The sequence below is a fragment of the Eubalaena glacialis genome, chromosome 15 (assembly GCF_028564815.1).
Source record: "Eubalaena glacialis isolate mEubGla1 chromosome 15, mEubGla1.1.hap2.+ XY, whole genome shotgun sequence".
Classification (NCBI taxonomy): Eukaryota; Metazoa; Chordata; class Mammalia; order Artiodactyla; family Balaenidae; genus Eubalaena; species Eubalaena glacialis.
Genome location: NC_083730.1, coordinates 72,067,535 through 72,093,608, shown reverse-complemented (window position 1 = coordinate 72,093,608; position 26,074 = coordinate 72,067,535). Strand labels below are relative to the sequence as shown.

The 26,074-nt window shown below is 41.7% G+C and overlaps 1 protein-coding gene across 5 annotated transcripts in view; it reads right to left on the bottom strand.

The window, feature by feature from the left end:
* The window catches only part of NF2 (NF2, moesin-ezrin-radixin like (MERLIN) tumor suppressor), an 86,161-nt gene extending 60,350 nt beyond the window's left edge, over window positions 1-25,811 (bottom strand). For all 5 annotated transcript variants that reach the window (XM_061170307.1, XM_061170306.1, XM_061170309.1 and 2 more), the window contains exon 1: window positions 25,696-25,811. In XM_061170307.1, the coding sequence (XP_061026290.1) occupies window positions 25,696-25,809 (114 nt within the window). In that variant the 5' untranslated portion in view covers window positions 25,810-25,811. The remainder of the gene's footprint in view (window positions 1-25,695) is intronic.
* Between the last annotated feature and the right edge of the window lie 263 nt (window positions 25,812-26,074).

Below are 26,074 nucleotides of genomic sequence, written 5' to 3'. Positions count from 1 at the left end.
TTCAGAGAAGAGTTGAGAATTTAAGATGCTGATGTGCCAGATCCAAACCTAAATACAACTTTTATTGGTCTGTTTTGAAAAAACAGATGCCAAACACCTCCATTTACAAGATAAACACAATGGAAAGAGTTATAAAAATGATTTTGCCGTGCAGTAGTGAATAATGAGTCCCATTAAAATCTATTCCAGTTAATCAAAGAGGATAAAAGAGTGCAGTAATAGGGGTGTAAAACCGACCCTCCCCGACTCATACCACGGAAGCAGGTTCTGTGTCTCATGTCTGTGTTTCCTGTCGTGGTTAAGGACACACACACACCACTCCTAATCAGCCATTATTTCTGAGGGAAAAGGAGACCCTCCAAATAGAAACAATATTTTAGCCAAAAAAAGAGACTCGTCTCTTTGCTCTACCAATCATGACCCCCGAATCCCTTATCTCAATCTGCACAAAATCTCACAAACCTGAAACCTCCTTTTTGCAAAAACAAAACAAAACAAAAAACTCAATTCCAATCTTGCCCTGTCAGTTTCTGCCATAATCAACCACAGCAAGTAATTTTCCTCTCCCAGCCCTCCAATCATCGCTGTTAGTATGCTGAATCTATTTAAATCATTGGTTTCAAGGCCCTCCACCAATCACTTCCTCTCTCCTCCAACCAACTGCTCTGCCTTGTTACAAGGCAGCCTGTGCCCTTCCTGGTCAGCAAACCTACATGCTTCTAGTTACCCACAACCAGACCTTTCTAAGATCCCTTCTTTATCTCACCACTGTCTCCCTCCCCTGCATACAATACCAGATATGTGAGTTAGTATGTACTTTACATACACGGAAAAATGAGGTGTCTATCTTTCCCCAAGACTCCTGTCCTTCCTGCAATTCTGCAGATCATAAACTCCTTGAAGGCAAGGGCTAACACACACACACACACACACACTCTCTCTCTCTCTCGCTCCCTTTCTCTCTTCCTCTTTCTCTCTCTCTCTCTCTCTCTCTCTAAGTCTCCCAGGACCCACGCAAGTGCTGCATAATCTGTGGCCACTTCACAAATGCTTGTGGTTGGCTGATGATGATGATAATGATGATGATACCTAAGCTGAGCCTTCTGAGTAGAACAGCCTTCTAGGTAATGATTGCAATGAAGCAAGAATTTATGACACTCCTCATTAAAATTCTAATTGCATAATTGGGCCTGAAGGTATATATCCCCCCCCACTTTGGGGACACATACTGATCTCCACTCTCTAAAAATACCTTGGCAAGGAAATCTAAATCTCAAAGAGCCAACCAAGAAAAATTTCCACAGAACAAGAGACCAGTAAGAAACAGATCACAGCGCCTCGGCAAGCCACAAAACGGAGGTTTTAAACTCTGAGAAGTCTTTCAAGACAAAATGAATTATAGATTTTTTGGGGGGAGAAAAGTCCTTATGTTTGCAGCTCCTGGCACGTTGCCTGCTTTAGTGGAGACAGGTTCTGGCAGCGGCCATGAGCCCAGAGAGGGGATCTGCGTCCTAAACTCCCCCCTCCACCACGCACAACCTTGGGTGAGCCACGCAGCTCAACTGCGCCTCAGTTTCTTCACCTGTCAATCAATTGTGCCCCCGTGCAAGGCCCAAATTTTATAATGCTGTGAAAAAAGATGAGAGGCTTGAAGCTTTGAAAGTTGGCTGACAGATGACAAAGCAAAAAGAAACAATAGTTATATGCTATAAAAGCAATGCAATCCCTCCAAAGTAAAGAAGACAATCTCTATCTTTGGAATTTAACTCACAACATGAGGGCAATCATGGCCTTGTCAAATAGCTATAAAACACCCAAACCCGCTGTGTTGGGAAAGTCGCTTAACCTCTCTGGGTCTCAGCTTCCACACTCATCAAGTGGGCTTTCAGGATTAATACCCTCTGAGTCTACGAGCTTGAGATGGTTTTGTATAAACCGTGGAGTACTTTTTTCACTGCTATAATCATTTTCTTTTAATCCTTTAACATCCCATTCTATATCTTAAAATCATTTTGGGGGGTGTCAATGACCCTTAACACTTAATTTCTGTGTGCTTTCTACTTTCCTTTACTCAGGTACTGCCACTGCGATCATGTTCCTTACTACTAATAATCAGGAGTTGACTTACAATAATGAACTCTCTAATGCAACAAAAATGGTGATTGTCATGCTAATGAAAAATACAAGTTTTTTAGCACCAAGCATGCTGTTGATATTCAGCAATTACCAATGATTACAAATGTTTCAAGTACTGAGAATAAGAACTCTGCGAAGAGCTATGAATAGGAGAATAGGAAACAATAGTAAATTCAGTGCTGGCAGCACAAAGCTCAATTTCAAATGCCTAAACATGAAGTAAAATGAACAGACTCTGAAACACCACCTATGACTAAGTGTTACCCAGCGGATTAACTCCTCCTGCACTGGACTCTGTGAAAATTGTAATTTATATTTAAAAGTACTTCAAAAAAAGGAGAGGAAAAAGGCCAATTCCTTTAGAAATGATGTGCTCTGACCCCACCTAGTGGTGTTGGAGTGATTCCTGAACTAGGACAAGTGCCTCAACTCAGCACAGGTGACTGAAGATTTGATTAAAGATTTTTTCCTGAGGCCAGCACTAAGTTGGTAATAAATTTTTGCTTGCCAAAAATGTACTAAAGCGGGCTTCCCTGGTGGCACAGTGGCTAAGAATCCACCTGCCAACGCAGGGGACATGGGTTCGAGCCCTGGGCCTGGAAGATCCCACATGCCACGGAGCAACGAAGCCCATGAGCCACAACTACTGAGCCTGCGCTCTAGAACCTGCGAGCCACAACTACTGAAGCCCGTGCACCTAGAGCCTGCGCTCCGCAACAAAAGAAGCCACCGCAATGAGAAGCCCGCGCGCCACAATGAAGAGCAGCCCCCGCTCGCCACAACTAGAGAAAGCCACTCGCAGCAACGAAGACCCAACGCAGCCAAAAATTTAAAAATTGTTTTTAAAAAGTACTAAAACATGTGGACTTAGAATCTAAATCAGACAAAGCACAGACAGGAGGATGGAACACATCATCCTGTCACAAACCAGAGAAGCCTTGTCATCAGCTGGCTAAAATGATTACCAGCTCTGAGAAAGCTCAATTCTGGGTTTTTAAGACCGCAAATGCTTTTTTAACTTCTGAAATTAAGAATAAACAAGCACCAAAAATGTTCTTGGAGAAGAATGCAAAACTAGCATGAATAATTGGAGAAGTCATCAAAAACAAAAGAGAAAAATTTCAAAATGACACATGGGGGACAAAGGAATGGAGAATAATTAAGCATGGTGAAATCAGAAAGGAATCCTGCTATCACAGTGGACATCAAGCTAAAAAGAGACCAGTTATAGAGCACATTACAAAAAAGATCCTTAAGTATATGGCAAGGTAAGGTAAAGCTCATTATATTTAGACTAATTGTGGAATCTAGAGGGTCTACAATTACAAAGCCATGGATAACCTGAAGAAGATTCAGAGAAAATGAAGGAGATGATTAAAGGAGAAAATTTACAGTGCCTCTAGCATGAGACCTTTCCTCTTTATTCTCACACTCCCAACTCATGATACGAAGCTAATGATTACCAAGTGCTTACTATGGTCGGGCCCTGGGCTAAGTGCCTGTAAAGGTCTACCTCGTTCATGCCTTAAAACAATCCTATAAGAAAATACTATTATTCTCATTTAGAATAATAGTATTTAGGTTTAGAGAGGTAAGCCTAAGATCAATCAGGGAGACAGGGGCAGTGGTGGGTCTTCCTTCCACCTAAGCCAACTTACCCCTTCTATCAGGATGCTGGCTCTTTTCCCTAAGCAATATTTGTTCTGTCCTCTAGCAGATTTTCTCATACCTACATGCTCAAACCCTGAAATGACTTCCTACCTAAGAAGGAACTATGAAACAGAAAGTTGCACACCGAGCTTCTTCTGCCCAGATCACCTAAAATAGGATGCGAAGCTGAGAGCCTTTGAAATCAAGTTCTTCCCCCTGTTTTACAGTGGAAGAACTGAGGCCTGGGAGAAAAAAGAGATTTGCCCAAGGTCACAGAAGAGCTCCACGGAGAAGCCAGGGTTCAAACACCAGTCTGAACTCCCTCCTGGAGTTTACATCCTGGAAGGGAATCATTTGCCTCGATCTTGGGGTGTCTAGGATTTAACATCTTACTGAAATCACCAGAGTTGTTCTTTCTGTCTTCTCCTTTTGAAAGTTCCACCCGTCATGGACCACTGTATGTCCACTTGTATGCTGGAATGATCTGTAATGTTGGTATTTAATCCAATCATAATTCTGCTTGGGTATGTGAAAATGTTTGGGATGCCAACAAACAGGAGAAGGAGGCTTTGGTTTTGATATAAGATGGTATTAGGATCTCTCACAACTCATTTTCGAGAAATTTTTCATATTTGGCTCTTCTTACTGATAGATTGAATTATTAGAGTAAAATTCCTGCCTAGAAAAGAAATAACAGAACCGTTTTGCCTCCTGGCAAATTACGTTCAGCACCCACTTTCTCAAAATGACAACTATCAAATCTTTCAAGTGGAAAAATCCTCCAAAGCATCAAGCCAATTGTGCAATGCAGTAAGTGGTGCAAGAAAGAGATTTTCCCCCCTATCTCTGCAGCAAAAAAGTCTGAAATGATTAGTATCATTAACATGATTCATATGTTAACTACCACTGGTTCTGAAATTGAGTCCTTCTTAGAAAGCCACCTACATTTGACCTCAATAAAACCAAGAATTCCTCAAGTACCATCTCTCTTTTTTTCAAAATGCATCTTTGCATTAGCATCTTCTCGCATTAGCATCTTGCTCAGTTAATGTACAACATAAAAATAGAGCAGGAGAGCAAGACTAGTGGCTTCTCAGAGTTCTCTCCATCATCATAAATCAAACTACCGTTACTTTCGACAGAATATTTGAACATGGTTTACAAAGAGGTATTTTCACTGGAAATTTGAGGTTTGATGAGATACAATGGCTGGACAAATCACAACAGGGCAGTCAGTGCCAATGGTGACCCAAGCCTCCTGCTTTAGGCCGACTATAGTCCCTTCCTTTCTGCCCAGCACTAAGCATTCCATGAGTCCTTAGAACAACCTTGCAGGGTCAGTAATAGTAGTTCCATTTTACTGATGTGCATACTGAGGTTCAGAGAGCTTGAGTATCTTATTCAAGCTTTAAGTAGTTTAGCTGGAATTCAAGCCCAGGTCTGTCTTATTTCAAAGCCTGTGCACTTTCTACTACTACTTTTTTTATTTTTATAAATTTATTTATTTTATTTTTGGCTGCGTTGGGTCTTCGTTTCTGCGCGCGGGATTTCTCTAGTTGCATTGAGCGGGGGCTACTCTTTGTTGCGGTGCGCGGGCTTCTCATCGCAGTGGCTTCTCTGGCTGTGGGGCACGGGCTCTAGGCATGCGGGCTTCAGTAGTTGTGGCACGTGGGCTCAGTAGCTGTGGCTTGTGGGCTCTAGAGCGCAGGCTCAGTACTTGTGGCTCACGGGCTTAGTTGCTCCACGGCATGTGGGATCTTCCCGGACCAGGGCTCGAACCCATGACCCCTGCATTGGCAGGCGGATTCTTAACCACTGCGCCACCAGGGAGGCCCTCTACTACTACTTTTTACTACTACTACTGCTTTGCTACTTTAGTGTGGTCCCTGGACCAGTAGCATTGGCATCACTCGAGAATTTGTTAGAAATGCAGAATTCTCAGTCAACCGCAGAACTACAGAATCAGAATCTGCATTTTACCAAGATCCTCAGGTCATTTATGTGTACATTAAAGCTTGACAGGCTGTATGCTGTAACAGTCTGTCTCTCTGAATATCACTACTATTATTCCTTCCACTGGTTCTCAATGTGGTGGAGGATAGGGTGGAGGGAAAAGGAGGGTGTTTTGCCTTCAGGGACAGTTGACGGTGTCTGAAGACTTTTTTTAGTAGTCACAACTGGGGCAAGGTAGGAGGTGCTCCTGTAATCTAATGGGTGGAGGCCAGAGATGCTGCTACACATCCTACGGTGCACAGGGCAGTCCCCACCACAAAGAACCCTCCAGCCAAAATGTCAATAGTGCCAAGGTTGAGAAATCCCGACATTGCTGATAATAGTGTCCATCCTCTTTGGGCCTGGGGTCTGTTTAAAGAAGAAAAACTAAGAGTTTTTCATTGCAAAATTATGGCCGAACAAATGTCACAAAAAATTCCTTTCCCTGTGGGTCAGTCTCTCACAACATGTATCAAATAGTAACTTCGATCAGGGGTCAGTAAACTGTGGTCCACAGGACAAGTCCAACCCACTGCAGTTTGAGAACTAAGAATGAGTTTTACATTTTTAAATGACTGAAAAAAACTTTTTTTAATTTTAAAAAATTTTTTATTTTATTTTATTTTTTGGCATGCTGTGCGGCTTGTGGGATTGTAGTTCCCTGACCAGGGATCGAACCCGGGCCCTCGGCAGTGAAAGCGTGGAGTCCTAACCACTGGACTGTCAGGGAATTCCCCCCCCCCAAAATTTTAATAACATTTCCTCACTTGTGAAAATTACATGACATTCAAATTTCAATGTCCATAAAGAAAGTTTTGGGGGTTTTTTTGTTTTGTTTTGTTTTTTAAATGATGGCGGGCACCACGTAGGATGGAGGTGGGGATTTTTTTCTTTTTTAAGTATTTATTTATTTATGGCTGTGTTGGGTCTTCGTTTCTGTGCGAGGGCTTTCTCTAGTTGTGGCAAGCGGGGGCCACTCTTCATCGCGGTGCGCGGGCCTCTCACTATCGCGGCCTCTCTTATTGCGGAGCACAGGCTCCAGACACGCAGGCTCAGTAATTGTGGCTCGCGGGCCCAGCTGCTCCGCGGCACGTGGGATCTTCCCAGACCAGGGCTCGAACCCGTGTCCCCTGCATTGGCAGGCAGATTCTCAACCACTGCGCCACCAGGGAAGCCCCATAAAGAAAGTTTTATTGGAACAAAGTCATGTCTATTATTTTTTAATTTTATCAAAGGCTGCTTTTTAAAAAACAGCTCTACTGAGATATAATTCACATACCTTAAAATTCACCTATTTAAAGTGTACAGGTAAATGGTTTTTAGCATAGTCACCGAGTTGTGCAGCCATTAGAGTCAAGTTTAGAACATTTTCATCACCTTAAAAAGAAACCTCATACTCTTTAGCTATAGTGCCCCTATCCCCGCACCTAATTTCCCAGCCCTAAGCAATCACAAATCTACTTTCATTATAGATATCCCTACAATAGACTTGTATATGAATGGAATCATATAATATATGATCTTTTGTGACTGGCTTCTTCTACTTATAATGTTTTCAAGGTTCATCCATGTTGTAGCATGTATTGTTACCTCCTTCCTTTTTATTGCGAAATAATATCTCATTGTACAGACAGACCACATTTTGTTTATCCATTCATCATCTGATGGACATCTGGGTTGTTTCCACCTTTTGGCTTTTACAAATAATGCTGCTATAAACATTCATGTACAAGCTTCTCTATAGACATGTTTTCACTTTTGAGTAGCTACCTACAAGTAAAATTGCTGGACCATATGGTAACTCTATGTTCAACTGTTTAAGGAACTGCCAGACTCTTCCAAAGTCGCTGCACCATTTTACATCACCACCAGCGGTATATGAGGATTCCAATTTCTTCATATTCTCACCAACACTTGTTATTATATCTTTTTTTTTTTTTAATTTATTTTATTTATTTATTTTTGGCTGCATTGGGCTTCGTTGCTGTGCACGGGCTTTCTCTAGTTGTGGTGAGCGGGGGCTACTCTTCATTGCGGTGCGCGGGCTTCTCGTTGCGGTGGCTTCTCTTGTTGCGGAGCACGGGCTCTAGGTGCGTGGGCTTCAGTAGTTGTACCACGTGGGCTCAGTAGTTGTGCCTCGTGGGCTCTAGAGCGCAGGCTCAGTAGGTGTGGCGCATGGGCTTAGTTGCTCCACGGCATGTGGGATCTTCCCGGACCAGGGTTCGAACCCGTGTCACCTGCATTGGCAGGCGGATTCTTAACCACTGTGTCACCAGGAAAGTCCCTATATGTCTTTTTGATTCTAGTCATACAACTGGTTGGCTCTCATTATGGTAAAATGGTATTTCGTTGTTTTGTTTGTTTTGTTTTTAAAATTTATTTAGGCTGCGCCGAGTCTTAATTGCAGGACGCGGGATTTTCGTTGCTGCATGCAGGCTCTTTCATTGCAGCATGAGAACTCTTAGTTGCGGCATGCATGTAGGATCTAGTTCCCTGGCCAGGGATCGAACCCAGCCCCCCTGCATTGGGAGCACGGAGTCTTAGCCACTGGACCACCAGGGAAATCCCCTCTGTTGTTTTTGATTTGTATTTCCCTGATGACTGATTGATGATGTTGAGCATCTTTTCATGTACTTATTGGCCATTTCTACATCTTCCTTAGAGAAGTGTCTATTCAGATCCTTTGTTCATTCCTTAATTGGGTTATTTGCCTGTTTATTACTGAGCTATGAGTTCTGCATACATATTAGACATAACAGCCTTATCAGATACATGATTTGCCAATATTTTTTTCTTTTCACTTTCTTGATGTCCTTCAAAACACAGTCTTGATGAAGTCCAGTTTATGTATTTTATTCTTTTGTTGCTCATACTTTTTGTGTTGTCATACTTAAGAATCCTATGCCAAATCCTAAGTCATGAAGATTTATCCCTATGTTTTCTTCTGAGAGTGTTATAGTTTTAGTTCTTACATTTAGCTCTTTAATCCACTTTGAGTTAATTTTTGTATATGGTGTAAAGTACAGGTTCAACTTAATTCTTTTGCATGCAGCTATTCAATTGTCTTAGCACCATTTGTTGAAAAGACTATTCATTCCCCCAATGAATGGTATTGGCACCCTTGTCAAAAATCAGTTAATCAAAGATGTATAGGTTTATGTCTGGACTCTCAATTCTATTCCATTGATCTATATGTCTATCTTTATGCCAGTACCACACAATCATGATTATGGTTGTTTTGTAGTATTTTTTTGAAGTGAGGAAGGGCAAATCTTCCTATTTTGTTCTTCTTTTTCAAGACTGTTTCAGCTATTCTGGTCCCTGGCAATTCCATACGAATTTTAGAATCAGCTTGTCAATTTCTACACAGGAGTAAACTGGGATTCTGATAGGGATTGTATTGAATGTGTAGATTAATTTGGGGAATATTGCCTCTTAACAATGTTAAGTCTTCTGATCCATGAACAAGGAATGTTTTTCCATTTATTTAGATCATCTTTAATTTCTTTCAACAATGTTTTACAATTTTCCAGAGTATAAGTTTTGCACTTCTTTTGTTAAATTTATTCCTAAATATTTTATACTTTTTGATGCTATTATAAATAGAATTTCTTAATTTTTCAGATTGTTCATTGCAGGTATATAGAATTACAATTAATTTAATTAATTAATTAATTAGTTTATTTATTTTTGGCTGCGTTGGGTCTTCGTTGCTGTGTGCGGGCTTTCTCTAGTTGCAACGAGCGGGGGCTACTCTTTGTTGCGGTGTGCAGGCTTCTCATTGCGGTGGCTCCTCTTGTTGCAGAACAGGGGCTCTAGGGCACGCAGGCTTCAGGAGTTGTGTCTCGTGGGCTCAGGAGTTGTGTCTCGCGGGCTCTAGAGCGCAGGCTCAGTAGTTGTGGAGCACGGGCTTAGCTGCTCCACAGCATGTGGGATCTTCCTGGACCACGGCTCGAACCTGTGTCCCCTGCATTGGCAGGTAGATTCTTAACCACTGCACCACCAGGGAAGTCCCTACAATTAATTTTTGTATATTGATCTTGTATCCTGCAACCCTGCTAAACTCATTTATTAGTTCTAATAGTTTACTGGATTCTTTGTTTTTTTAATTTATTTTTTAGGCTGTGCCATGTGGCATTCAGGAACTGAGTTCCCTGACCAGGGATTGAACCTGTGTCCTCTGCACTGGCAGTACAAAGTCTTAACCACTGGACTGCCAGGGAAGTCCCTAGGTTCTTTAAAATCTGTACACAACGGGGCGCCTTCAAGATGGTGGAGGAGTAAGACGTGGAGATCACCTTCCTCCCCACAAATACATCAGAACTACATCTACATGTGGAACAACTCCTACAGAACACCTACTGAACGCTGGCAGAAGACCTCAGACTTCCCAAAAGGCAAGAAACTCCCCATGTACCTGGGTAGGGCAAAAGAAAACAGGAAAAACAGAGACAAAAGAATAGGGACGGCACCTGCACCTCAGGGAGGGAGCTGTGAAGGAGGAAATGTTTCCACGCACTAGGAAGCCCCTTCACTGATGGAGACAGGGAGTCGGCGGGGGGGGGAAGCTTTGGAGCCACAGAGGAGAACACAGCAACAGGGGTGCAGAGGGCAAAGTGGAGAGATTCCCGCACAGAGGATGGGTGCTGACCAGCACTCACCAGCCTGAGAGGCTTGTCTGCTCCCCCGCTGGGGCAGGCAGGGGCTGGGAGCTGAGGCTCGGGCTTCGGAGGTCAGATCCCAGGGAGAGGACTGGGGTTGGCTGAGTAAACACAGCCTGAAGGGGGCTAGTGCGCCACAGCTAGCCAGGAGGGAGTCCAGGAAAAAGTCTGGAACTGCCTAAGAGGCAAGAGAACATTGTTTCGGGGTGCACGAGGAGAGGGGATTCAGAGCACTGCCTAAACGAGCTCCAGAGACGGGCGCAAGCCACAGCTATCAGTGCAGACACCAGAGACGGGCATGAAACGCTAAGGCTACTGCTACAGCCACCAAGAAGCTTGTGTGCAAGCACAGGTCACTATCCATACCTCCCCTCCCGGGAGCCTGTGCAGCCCGCCACTGCCAGGGTCCCATGATCCAGGGACAACTTCCCCGGGAGAACACACGGCATGCCTCAGGCTGTTGCAACGTCACATCGGCCTCTGCCTCTGCCGCTGCTGCCGCAGGCTCACCCTGCATTCCGTACCCCTCCCTCCCCCTGGCCTGAGTGAGTCAAAGCCCCCTAATCAGCGCTCCTTTAACTCCATCCTGTATGGGTGGGGAAGAGATGCCTCACGCGACCTACACGCAGAGGCGGGGCCAAGTCCAAAGCTGAACCCCAGGAGCTGGGCGAACAAAGAAGAGAAAGGGAAATCTCTCCCAGCAGCCTCAGGAGCAGCGGATTAAATCTCCACAAGCAACTCGATGTACCCTGCATCTCTGGAATACCTGAATAGACAACGAATCATCACAAAATTGAGACAGTGGACTTTGGGAGCAACTGTAGACTTGGGGTTTGCTTTCTGCATCTAATTTGTTTCTGTTTTATGTTTATCTTACTTTAGTATTTAGAGCTTATTATCATTGGTAAATTTGTTTATTGATTTGGTTGCTCTCTTCCTTTTTTTATACATATATATTTTTTACATTTTTCTCTTTTTCTGAGTGTGTATGTGTATGCTTCTTTGTGTGATTTTCTCTGTATAGCTTTGCTTTTGCCATTTGTCCTAGGACTCTGTTTTTTTTTGTTTTTTTTGTTTTTTTTAAGTATAGTTTTTAGCACTTATTATCATTGGAGGATTTGTTTTTTGGTTTGGTTGCTCTCTTCTTTCTTTCTCTCTTTTTTTAGTACTTTTTAATTTTTAATTTTTAATAATTTTTTTCTATTTTAATAACTTTATTTTATTTTATTTATTTATTTATTTTTCTTTCCTTCATTATTTTTCTCCCTTTTCTTCTGAGCCATGTGGCTGACAGGGTCTTGATGCTCTGGCCGGGTGTCAGGCCTGAGCCTCTGAGGTGGGAGAGCTGAGTTCAGGACATTGGTCCACCAGAGACCTCCTGGCCCCATGTAATATCAAACAGCAAAAGCTCTCCCAGAGATCTCCATCTTAACGCTAAGACCCAGCTCCACTCAATGACCAGCAAGCTACAGTGCTGGACATCCTATGCCAAACAACTAGCAAGACAGGAACACAACCCCACCCATTAGAAGAGAGGCTGCCTAAAATCATAATAAGTTCACAGACACCCCAAAACACACCACTGGACATGGTCCTGTCCACCAGAAAGACAAGATCCAGCCTTACCCACCAGAACACAGGCACCAATACCCTCCACCAGGAAGCCTACACAACCCACTGAACCAACGTTACTCACTGGGAGCAGACACCAAAAACAACGAGAACTACAAACCTGCAGCCTGCGAAATGGAGACCCCAAACACAGTAAGTTAAGCAAAATGAGAAGACAGAGAAATACACAGCAGATGAAGCAGCAAGGTAAAAACCCACCTGACCAAACAAATGAAGAGGAAGTAGGCAGTCTACCTGAAACAGAATTCAGAGTAATGATGGTAAAGATGATCCAAAACCTTGGAAATAGAATGGAGAAAATACAAGAAATGTTTAACAAGGACCAAGAAGAACTAAAGAGCAAGCAAACAATGATGAACAACACAATAAATGAAATTAAAAATTCTCTATAAGGAATCAATAGTAGAATAACTCAGGTAGAAGAAGAGATAAGTGACCTGGAAGATAAAATAGTGGAAATAACTACCACAGAGCAGAATAAATAAAAAAGAATGAAAAGAATTGAGGACAGTCTCAGAGACATCTGGGACAACATTAAACGCACCAACATTCGAATTATAGGGGTCCCAGAAGAAGAAGAGGAAAAAAAATGGGACTGAGAAAATATTTTAAGAGATCACAGTTGAAAACTTCCCTAATATGGGTAAGAAAATAGTAAGTCAAGTCCAGGAAGGGCAGAGAGTCCCATACAGGATAAATCCAAGGAGAAACACACCAAGACACATATTAATCAAACTATCAAAAATTAAATACAAAGAAAAAATATTAAAAGCAGCAAGGGAAAGGCAACAATTAACATACAAGGGAATCCCCATAAGATTAACAGCTGATCTTTCACCAGAAACTCTGCAAGCCAGAAGGGAGGGGCAGGACATACTTAAAGTGATGAAAGGGAAAAACCTACAACCAAGATTACTCTACCTAGCAAGGATCTCATTCAGATTCAACAGAGAAATTAAAACCTTTACAGATAAGCAAAACCTAAGAGAATTCAGCACCACCAAACCAGCTCTACAACAAATGCTAAAGGAATGTCTCTAGGCAGGAAAGACAAGAGAAGGAAAAGACTTAAAATAACAAACCCAAAACAATTAAGAAAATGGTAATAGGAACATACATATCAATAACTACCGTAAATGTAAATGGATTAACTGCTCTAACCAAAAGACACAGACTGGCTGAATGGATAAAAAAACAAGACCCGTACATATGCTGTCTACAAGAGACCCACTTCAGACCTAGGGACACATACAGACTGAAAGTGAGGGGATGGAAAAAGATATTCCATGCAAATGGGAATCAAAAGAAAGCTGGACAGGGCTTCCCTGGTGGCGCAGTGGTTAAGAATCCACCTGCCAGTGCAGGTGACACGGGTTTGAGCCCTGGTCCGGGGAGATCACACATGCCGCGGAGCAATTAAGCCTGTGTGCCACAACTATTGAGCCTGCGCTCTAGAGCCTGCAACACACAACTACTGAGCCCACGTGCCACAACTACTGAAGCCTGCGTGCCTAGAGCCCGTGCTCTGCAACAAGAGAAGCCACGACAATGAGAAGCCCACGCACCGCAACGAACAGTAGCTCCCGCTCACGGCAACTAGACAAAGCCCGTGCACAGCAACGAAGATCCAACACAGCCATAAATAAATAAATACATAAATAAATAAATAAATTTATTAAGAAAAAAAAAGAAAGCTGGAGTAACAATTCTCATATCAGACAAAATAGACTTTAAAATAAAAACTATTAAAAGAGACAAAGAAGGACACTACATAATGATCAAGGGATCAACCCAAGAAGAAGATAAAACAATTGTAAATATTTATGCACCCAACATAAGAGCACCACAATACATAAAGCAAATGCTAACAGCCATAAAAGGGGAAATTGACAGTAACACAATAATAGTAGGGGACTTTAACACCCCACTTTCACCAATGGACAGATCATCCAAAATGAAAATAAATAAGGAGGTGGGCAGACAGCAGAAGCAAGAAGAACTACAATTCTGCAGCCTGTGGAAGGAAAACCACATTCACAGAAAGACAGACAAAATGAAAAGGCAGAGGACTTTGTACCAGATGAAGGAACAAGATAAAACCCCAGAAAAACAACTAAATGAAGTGGAGATAGGCAACCTTCCAGAAAAAGAATTCAGAAAATGATAGTGAAGATAATCCAGGACCTCGGAAAAAGAATGGAGGCAAAGATCGAGAAGATGCAAGAAATGTTTAACAAAGACCTAGAAAAATTAAAGAACAAATACCTAGAAGAATTAAAATACAAACAAACAGAGATGAACAATACAATAAGTGAAATGAAAAATACACTAGAAGGAATCAATAGCAGAATAACTGAGGCAGAAGAACGGATAAGTGACCTGGTAGACAGAATGGTGGAATTCACTGCTGCGGAACAGAATAAAGAAAAAAGAATGAAAAGAAATGAACACAGGGCTTCCCTGGTGGCTCAGTGGTTAAGAATCCACCTGCCAATGCAGGGGACATGGGTTCGAGCCCTGGTCTGGGAAGATCCCACATGCCGCAGAGCAACTAAGCCCATGAACCACAACTACCGAGCCTGCGCTCTAGAGCCCACGAGCCACAACTACTGAAGGCTGCGCTCTACAACAAGAGAAGCCAGCGCAATGAGAAGCCTGTGCAGTGCAACAAAGAGTAGCCCCCGCTCGCTGCAACTAGAGAAAGCCCATGTGCAGCAACAAAGAACCAATGCAGCCAAAAGTAAATAAATAAAATAAATAAATAAATAATTTTTAAAAAAAGAAAGAAATGAAGACAGCCTAAGAGACCTCTGGGACAACATTAAACGCAACAACATTCGCATTATAGGGGTCCCAGAAGGAGAAGAGAGAGTGAAAGGACCCGAGAAAATATTTGAAGAGATTATAGTCAAAAACTTCCCTAACATGGGAAAGGAAATAGCCACCCAAGTCCACGAAGCAGAGAGTCCCAGGCAGGATAAACCCAAGGAGAAACATGCTGAGACACATAGTAATCAAATTGACAAAAATTAAAGACAAAAAAAATTATTGAAAGCAACAAGGGAAAAACGACAAATAACATACAAGGGAACTCGCATAAGGTTAACAGCTGATTTCTCAGCAGAAACTCTACAAGCCAGAAGGGAGTGGCACAATATATTTAAAATGATGAAAGGGAAGAACCTACAACCAAGATTACTCTACCCGGCAAGGATCTCATTCAGATTCGATGGAGAAATCAAAAGCTTTACAGACAAGCAAAAGCTAAGAGAATTCAGCACCACCAAACCAGCTCTACAACAAATGCTAAAGGAACTTCTCTAAGTGGGAAACATGAGAGAAGAAAAGGGCCTACAAAAACAAACCCATAACAATTAAGAAAATGGTACTAGGAACATACATATCGATAATTACCTTAAACGTGAATGGATTAAATGCTCCAACCAAAAGACAGAGGCTCGCTGAATGGATACCAAAACAAGACCCATATATATACTGTCTACAAGAGACCCACTTCAGACCTAGGGACACATACAGACTGAAAGGGAGGGGATGGAAAAAGATATTCCATGCAAATGGAAATCAATAGAAAGCTGGAGTAGCAATACTCATATCAGATAAAATAGACTTTAAAATAAAGAATGTTACAAGAGACAAGGAAGGACACTACATAATGATCAAGGGATCAATCCAAGAAGAAGATATAACAATTACAAATATATAGGCACCCAACATAGGAGCACCTCGATACATAAGGCAACTACTAACAGCTATAAAAGAGGAAATCGACAGTAACACAATAATAGTGGGGGACTTTAACACCTCACTTACACCAATGGACAGATCATCCAGACAGAAAAGTAATAAGGAAACACAAGCTTTAAATGATACATTAAACAAGATGGACTTAATTGATATTTATAGGACATTCCATCCAAAAACAGCAGATTACACTTTCTTCTCAAGTGCTCATGTAACATTCTCCAAGATGGATCACATCTTGAATCACAAATCAAGTCTTGGTAAATTTAAGAAAATTAAAATCATATCAAGTATCTTTTCCAACCACAACGCTATGAGACTAGATATCAATTACAAGAAAAAATCTGTAAAAAAATACAAACACATGGAGGCTAAACAATACACTACTAAATAACCAACAGATCACTGAAGAAATAAAAGAGGAAATCAAAAAATACTTAGAAACAAATGACAATCAAAACACAACGACCTGGACTTCCCTGGTGGCACAGCGGTTAAAAATCCACCTGCCAATGCAGGGGACACAGGTTTGAGCCTTGGTCCGGGAAGATGCCACATGCCGCGGAGCAACTAAGCCTGTGTGCCACAACTACTGAGCCTGGGCTCTACAGCCTGTGAGGCACAACTACTGAAGCCCGCGTGCCTAGAGCCCATTCTCTGCAACAAGAGACGTCATTGCAGTGAGAAGCCCATGCACAGAAATGAAGAGTAGCCCCAGCTCACCACAACTAGAGAAAGCCAGCGCACAGCAACGAAGATCCAACACAGACAAAATAAATAACTAAACAAACAAATTTTAAAACAAACAAACACGAAGACCCAAAACCTATGGGATGCAGCAAAAGCAGTTCTAAGAGGGAAGTTTAGAGCAATACAAGAAACAAGTAACATCTACCTACCTCAAGAAACAAGAAACATCTCAAATAAACAACCTAACCTTACACCTAAAGCAATTAGAGAAAGAAGAACAAAAAACCCCCAAAGTTAGCAGAAGGAAAGAAATCATAAAGATCAGATCAGAAATAAATGAAAAAGAAATGAAGGAAACAATAGCAAAGATCAATAGAACTAAAAGCTGGTTCTTTGAGAATATAAACACAGTTGATAAACCATTAGCCAGAATCAACAAGAAAAAAAGCGAGAAGACTCAAATCAATAGAAATAGAAATGAAAAAGAAGTAACAACTGACACTGCAGAAATACAAAGGATCATGAGAGATTACTACAGCAACTATATGCCAATAAAATGGACAACCTGGAAGAAATGGACAAATTCTTAGAAAAGCACAACCTTCCGAGACTGAATGAGGAAGAAATAGAAAATATAAACAGACCAATCACAAGCACTGAAATTGAAACTGTGAATAAAAATCTTGCAACAAACAAAAGCCCAGGACCAGATGGCTTCATAGACTAATTCTATCAAACATTTAGAGAAGAGCTAACACCCATCCTTCTCAAACTCTTCCAAAAAATTGCAGAGGGAGGAACACTCCCAAACTCATTCTACAAGGCCACCATCACCCTGATACCAAAACCAGACAAAGATGCCACAAAAAAAGAAAACTACAGGCCAATATCACTGATGAACATAGATGCAAAAATCCTCAACAAAATACTAGCAAACAGAATCCAACAGCACATTAAAAGGATCATACACCATGATCAAGTGGGGTTTATCCCTGGAATGCTAGGATTCTTCAACATAAGCAAATCAATCAATGTGATAAACCATATTAACAAACTGAAGGAGAAAAACCATATGATCATCTCAAAGATGCAGAAAAAGCTTTCAACAAAATTCAACACCCATTTATGATAAAAACCCTCCAGAAAGTAGGCATAGAGGGAGCTTACCTCAACATAATGAAGGCCATATGTGACAAACCCACAGCCAACATCGTTCTCAATGGTGAAAAACTGAAACCATTTCCTCTAAGATCAAGAACAAGACAAGGTTGCCCACTCTCACCACTATTATTCAACACAGTTTTGAAAGTTTTAGCCACAGCAATCAGAGAAGAAAAAGAAATAAAAGGAATCCAAATCAGAAAAGAAGAAGTAAAACAGTCACTGTTTGCAGATGACATGATACTATACATAGAGAATCCTAAAGATACTACCAGAAAACTACTAGAGCTAATCAATGAATTTGGTAGAGTAGTAGGATACAAAATTAATGCACAGAGAACTCTTGCATTTCTATACACTAATGATGAAAAATCTGAAAGAGAAATTAAGGAAACACTCCCATTTACCATTGCAACAAAAAGAATAAAATATCTAGGAATAAACCTACCTAAGGAGACAAAAGACCTGTATGTAGAAAACTATAAGACACTGATGAAAGAAATTAAAGATGATACAAACAGATGGAGAGATATACCATGTTCTTGGATTGGAAGAATCAACATTGTGAAAATGACTATACTACCCAAAGCAATCTACAGATTCAATGCAATCCCTATCAAACTACCAATGGCATTTTTCACAGAACTAGAACAAAAAATTTCACAATTTGTATGGAAACACAAAAGACCCCAAATAGCCAAAGCAATCTTGAGAAAGAAAAACGGAGCTGGAGGAATCAGACTCCCTGACTTCAGACTATACTACAAAGCTACAGTAATCAAGACAGTATGGTCCTGGCACAAAAACAGAAATATAGATCAATGGAACAGGATAGAAAGCCCAGAGATAAACCCACGCACATATGGTCACCTTATCTTTGATAAAGGAGGCAATCATATACAGTGGAGAAAAGACAGTCTCTTCAATAAGTGGTGCTGGGAAAGCTGGACAGCTACATGTAAAAGAATGAAATTAGAACACTCCCTAACACCATACACAAAAATAAACTCAAAATGGATTAAGGACCTAAATGTAAGGCCAGACACTATAAAACTCTTAGAGGAAAACATAGGCAGAACAATCCATGACATAAATCACAGCAAGATCCTTTTTGACCCACCTCCTAGAAAAATGGAAATAAAAACAAAAATAAACAAATGGGACCTAATGAAACTTAAAAGCTTTTGCCAAGCAAAGGAAAACATAAACAGGATGAAAAGACAACCCTCAGAATGGTAGAAAATATTTGCAAATGAAGCAACTGACAAAGGATTAAACTCCAAAATATACAAGCAGCTCATGCAGCTCAATATGAAAAAAACAAACAACCTAATCCAAAAATGGGCAGAGGACCTAAATTGACATTTCTCCAAAGAAGATATACAGATTGCCAACAAACACATGAAAGGATGCTCAAAAACACTAATCATTAGAGAAATGCAAATCAAAACTACCATGAGGTATCACCACACACCAGTTAGAATGGCCATCATCAAAAAATCTACAAACAATAAATGCTGGAGAGGGTGTGGAGAAAAGGGAACCCTCTTGCACTGTTGGTGGGAATGTAAATTGATACAGCCACTACGGAGAACAGTATGGAGGTTCCTTAAAAAACTAAAAATAGAATTACCATACGACCCAGCAAACCCACTACTGGGCATATACCCTGAGAAAACCATAATTCAAAAAGAGTCATGTACCACAATGTTCACTGCAGCTCTATTTACAATAGCCAGGACATGGAAGCAACCGAAGTGTCCATCGACAGATGAATGGATAAAGAAGATGTGGCACATATATACAATGGAATATTACTCAGCCATAAAAAGAAATGAAACTGAGTTATTTGCAGCGAGGTGGATGGACCTAGAGACTGTCAAACAGAGTGAAGTAAGTCAGAAAGAGAAAAACAAATACCATATGCTAACACATATATATGGAATCTAAAAAGAAAAGGTTCTGAAGAACCTAGGGGCAGGACAGGAATAAAGACGCAGACGTAGAGAATGGACTTGAGGACACGGGGAGGGGGAAGGGTAAGCTGGGATGAAGTGAGAGAGTGGCATGGACATATATACACTACCAAATGTAAAATAGATAGCTAGTGAGAAGCAGCCGCATAGCACAGGGAGATCAGCTCGGTGCTTTGTGTCCACCTAAAGGGGTGGGATAGGGAGGGTGGGAGGAGACGCAAGAGGGAGGAGATATGGGGATGTATGCATATGTATAGCTGATTCACTTTGTTATACAGCAGAAACTAACACACCATTGTAAAGCAATTATACTCCAATAAAGATGTTAAATAAATAAATAAAAATTTTAAATATCTGTATACAAGATAATATTATGTGTAAATAGACATAGGTTTACTTCTTCCTTTCCAATATAGATGCCTTTTATTTCATGTCTTGCCTAATTGTCCTGGCTAGCACCAGCACTACAATGTTGAATAGAAGTGGTGAGAGTGGACATCCTTGTCTTATTCCTGATCTTAAAGAGTAAACATCCAGTCTTTCACCATTAAGTGTGATATTGGGCTGTTCCCTTCTATTCCTATTTTGTTGGGTGCTTTTATCATGAAATGCTGTTGGACTTTGTCAAGTGCTTTTTCTGCATCTATTGAGATAATCTTGTAATTTCTTCTTTTTGTTCTATTGATATTATATATTACATTAATTGATTTTTGGATGTTAAACCAACCTTGCATTCCTGGGATAAATCTCACTTGGTTATGGAGTATAGTTTTTTTAATATGTTGCTGGATTCCTAATATTTTTGTTAAGGATTGTGGCTTCCATACTCATAAGAGATATTGACCTCTAGTTTTCTTGTGTTATCTTTGTCTTGTTTTGGTATCAGGATAATGATGGCCTCATAAAATGAGCTGGGACGTGGTCCCTCCTCTTCTAGTTTTTTGGAAACGTTTGTGAAGAATTGGTATTTATTGATCTTGAAATATTTGGTAGAATTCAGTGGTGAAGCCACCTGGGCCACTAGTGGGTAGAACATGGGGTTTTCACTGTGAGTAGTATTTTTATTGCTAATTTACTCTTTCAGTTGTTATAGGTCTATTCAGATTATCTCTTTCTTCTTGAGTCAATTTTGGTAGCTGGTTTCATTTTAGGAATTTGTCCATTTCATTTAAGTTATCTAATTATTTGGGATACAACTGCCATTTTATTTTTTGTTTTCTATGTTGTTCTTGTCTTTTTTACTTCTCTATTCCTCCTTTACTACTTGATTTGCATTAAGTGAATAGTTTCTAATGAAGCATTTAAATTTCCTTACTGCTTTTTCCACTATTTATTTATTTATTTATTTTTCCACTGTATTTTTTTTTTTTAATTTTATTTATTTATTTATGGCTGTGTTAGGTCTTCGTTTCTGTGCGAGGGCTTTCTCTAGTTGTGGCAAGCGGGGGCCACTCTTCATCGCGGTGCGCGGGCCTCTCACTATCGCGGCCTCTCTTGTTGCGGAGCACAGGCTCCAGACGCGCAGGCTCAGCAATTGTGGCTCACGGGCCTAGCTGCTCCGCGGCACGTGGGATCCTCCCAGACCAGGGCTCGAACCCGTGTCCCCTGCATTGGCAGGCAGATTCTCAACCACTGCGCCACCAGGGAAGCCCATTTCCACTGTATTTTTAAAGATTTTTTTTTTTTAAGTGGTTACTCTAGGGTTTAACCACATAATCCCAGCTTATCAGAATCAGCTTCAGAGGGACTTCCCTGGTGGTCCAGTGGTTAAGCCTTCACCTTCCAATGCAGGTTCAACCCCTGGTTGGGGAGCTAAGATCCTTGGGGATCCTTGGGGCCAAAACAGAAGCAACACTGTAACAAACTCCATAAAAACTTTAAAAATGGTTCACATCAAAAAATATATATATTGGACTTCCCTGGTGGCGCAGTGGTTAAGAATCCGCCTGCCAATGCAGGGGACACAGGTTCGAGCCCTGGTCCCAGAAGATCCCACATGCCGCGGAGCAACTAAGCCCATGCACCACAACTACTGAGCCTGCGCTCTAGAGCCCGCGAGCCACAACTACTGAGCCCACGTGCCGCAACTACTGAAGCCTGTGTGCCTAGATCCCATGCTCCACAACAAGAGAAGCCACTGCAATGAGAAGCCCGCGCACCTCAATGAAGAGTAGCCCCCGCTCGCTGCAAGTAGAGAAAGCCTGCGCGCAGCAATGAAAATCAAACGCAGCCAAAAAATAAATAATTAAACAAATTTTAAAAATATATATATATATTAAAAAAAAAGAATCAGCTTCAGATTTATACTAGCTTAACTGCAGTGATTATATAGAAATGTTATTCTACATAGTTCTGTTCCCTTCCCCCTTTTTTATAGTATTATAATTATTGTATACTATATCTATTAAAGTTACAAACCCAGCAATACATTGTTGTAGTTATTACTTTACCATCTGTAGTCATTTCCTTAGCCTATTACAGCTTGGTTTTCACCCACCTCCTTTGTACTGTTATTGGCACAGCTATTAAACATATATTACGTTTCCATGTTACAGGCCCAACAATACAGTATATACAAATATTGTATATTATATACAAATTATTTTATATAATTGCATTTTAAATCAGTTAAAAGAAGGAGGAAAATATACATTTATACTGACTTTTATAATTATATAATTACATTTACTGGTGCTCTTTGATTTTTTTCACGTGGATTTGAATTACTATCTGGGGTCACTTGCTTTAGGCCTGAAAAGCTTCCTTTAATATTTCTTGTAAGGTGGGTCTTTAAACAACAAAGTCTGTTTTTGTTTATCTGGAAAAGTCTTTATTTAACTTTGTTTTTGAAATGTCCTTTTCATTTATATCCAGCTATGTTGGATATAGGTTTCCTAGTTGATAAGTTTTTTCTTTGAGCACTTTGAATGTTATCCCACTGCCTCTGGCCTCCACAGCTTCTGCTGAGAAGTTAGCTGTTAATCTTCTTGGGGTTCCCTCATAAGTGTCAAGTCATTTTTCTCTTGTTGCTTTCCAGATTTTCTCCCTGTCTGATTTTCAGCATTTTTACTATGATGTGTCTGTGAATCTCTTTGTGTTTATCCTCCTTGGAGTTCATTGAGCTTCCTGAATATACAGGTTATTGTTTTTCAATTAATTTAGGAAGTTTCAGCCAATTTTTTTGGAATATTTTTTCTCTCTCCTCTCCTCTGGTAGTCCCATTACACATGTTGGTGCACTGAATGATCCTCACATTTCTCTGAGGCTCTACATTTTTCTACATTCTTTTTCTCTCTACTCTTCACCTTACATAATCTCTATCAATCTATCTTCAAGTAACACTAATTATTTCTTCTGCCTGTTGGAATCTACCTTGAGCCCCTCTAGTGAATTTTTTATTTCAGTCATTGTATTTTCTAATTCCAGAATTTTTTAAAATTAATTTATTTAATTTATTTTATTATTTTGGCCGCGTTGGGTCTTTGTTGCTGTGCACGGGCTTTCTCTAGTTGCAGTGAGAGGGGGCTACTCTTTGTTATGGTGTGCAGGCTTCTCATTGTGGTGGCTTCTCTTGTTGCAGAGCACGGGCTCTAGGCACCCGGGCTTCAGGAGTTGTGGCGCACAGGCTTAGTTGCTCCACAGCATGTGGGATCTTCCCAGACCAGGGCTCGAACCCATGTCCCCTGCATTGGCAGGCAGATTCTTAACCACTGCGCCACCAGGGAAGCCCCAATTCCAGGATTTTAATTTGGCTCTTTTTATAATTCATATCTCTTTACTGATACTATCTAGTTGATGCAAAAATGTCATTATACCTTCCTTTACTTCTTAATCATGCTTTCTTTCAGTTCTGTGAACATATTTACAGCAACTCTAGGGAGTGCTTCCCCCCCACCCAACTGGGCTGGTTACTGTTATTTGCTTGTTTATTTGTTTAGTGACTGGCTGGACTGTTTTAGTGAAATCTATTTCCCCTCTCACAGTGTTATGGCCTATGATGTTGCTCCTCAGGAAGACATATCTTTGGATTTGCCCAAAGTCACCCAAGATGACAGTGGTCTTAGTAGGACTCTCCCTCTCTTTCCCTGGTCACACCCAACTGTTAAACTCCACTAATTGTGGTATATTGTTCTATTATTTTCAACAATGCCCTGGGGCATAACTTGTTCTACAAAGTAATCCAATCAAAAGGTGGCTCTTTTGAGATTAGTGTTTGATATTTGTTCTGACCCCAGGAAGGCTCTTCCCAGCTGTCTTATTCTCTCCTGCAAACTAGCTGGCTTACAGTCTAGGCTGTATCTTTATTAAATCCACAAATCTCCTCCCAATTACCTTTCACTAAAACCTCCACAGTTCTTGAAAGCACCCTTAGGCATAAATTTCTCCACACTCTACTGCAAATGAAGTCACTACTTTTTGGGAAGAGATTAGGAGCCTGCTTCTCCCTCCAGGCAAAATCTCTGAGCAGTTGATAGAAGGAGGGAGGGGGAGACACACTAGCTTGAGGTCTTCTCAGTTTGCCTCTCCTGGCTGGTACCACCATCTCACAAACTGAGGGTGGGGATAGAGCAACTGGGACCCCAGTACTCTCGGTGGGCCATGCCCAGAGTACAGCTCCCATTCCATAAGTAGAAGCTGGGTGAAGGAAGGAAGCCCCATCTTTCAGCTTCACTCACCCAGGATTTAGCCTCAGCCTTGGGCAGGAGAAGCCCTAAAGTCATGCTCCTCCTGGGAAGAAAGCTGTCTGACTGGGAGCTAGGGGGAGAGGGAGCCCAGTGTACTGGGTTGCAGCCATTGTCGAGAGCTGGGAGCAGGGACGGTAGTAGTGGTCTTGGTTCAAATACCACAAACTCTCGAGACTTCCCTGGCAGTCCAGTGGTTAAGACTCCACGCTTCCACTGCAGGGGGCGTGGGTTCGATCCCCGGTCAGGGAACTAATATCCCTTATGCCTCTCTGCCAAAACAAAAACAAATACCACAAACTCTTACCTTTCTTACCGAATTTTCATAGATTTTCTTGAGTAGCTGTTTCTTCACTTGATGTTTGCCCTTAGGGCAATTTCCAGAGGGTTTAAACTGTTTTTTTTTTTAATGTTTTACCAGTTTACAGGGAACCAGGTCAGTGGAGTTCCTCACCCTGTCATGCTGGAAGTTGATCCTGTCTAAGGCTGCTTTTGTGCTACCATGGTAGAGCTGAGTTGAGTAGTTGCAACTGAGACCCTAAAGCCTGCAAAGCTGAAAATATTTACTATGTGGGCCTTTACAGAAAAAGTTTGCCAACCCCTGACTTAGGTTACTGCTGCCAATGCTGCTGGTCCACAGGCCACACTTTGAGTAGCAAGGACTTAAACTACTTGAGAGGCAGTACTGTATTGGCTAAGATCTTGAATCAAAACCCCCCTTCGCCATTTACTAGATATATGGTTTGGGGTACCTACCTCATTGAGTTGTTTTGAGAATTAAGTGTATGAATATCTGGCATTTAGGAAGTATTCAATAAATGATAACTGTTATCATCATGATAGAAACTGTATGGAAAGTTTAAGACACCGTCTCTTTCCTCAAAGTTTTTTTTTTTTCCCAGAAAATTTAAGCTGTGAAAAAGGGAAACAAGTACTATAGACTTTCCAATAAAACGAGATGCAACTTATACTATCTGGGGTACATAATATTATCTAATAAAGTTTAAACTCTATAGAACTGGAGCTTAAGCGTGACACTGAAAACTAGAATTCGCTACCACGAATGCTTTCAGACTCTTGCAGTAACAATGAATGAAAACCTTCAGGAAGTGCTTCCAAACCCGAAAGCCCCATTGAAAAAAAGCAGCGATTATCTTTAACATGAGGATTTGGGCCTAGATGGCCCCTTCCAGTTCTGGTTGACTCTATCTTTGCCCAGAGATGATATAAACAGAATCCCGAAGCTTCCACCTCCACTGTCACCGCGGCAAGGGCGCCCGCGTCGGTGCCGGACCAGCACCCGGCCCGATCCCGCCGCGCTCCCCTTCGCCGCAGCCCGTTGCAGCCAGTTACCTCGCAATTGAACTCCATCTCCGCGTCCATGGTGACGATCCGCACTGTGAACGTCTTGGGCTGCTTCCTCTTGAGCGAGCTGAAGCTCATTCGGGAAGCGATGGCCCCGGCCATGGCGCGGGGCTCAGGTTCGGGACCCTCGCGCCCCGAGGCCTGCGCTCTGGACCTTTTAGCCTCCCTGGAGGAGCCTCACAGGCCTCAGGGCCACCATGGTGGCCGGCCGGCCGGCCCGGGAGCTGACTGAGCGGCGCGGGCCCCTAGCGGCCAGCATGGACCGCGAGGACCCTGCCCCGGGAACCGAAATGGGAGTTGGGGGGCGGACCCTGACGGCCACAGGGAGGGATCGCGATCGGGGACCGACGGGGCGGGCACGGCCCGG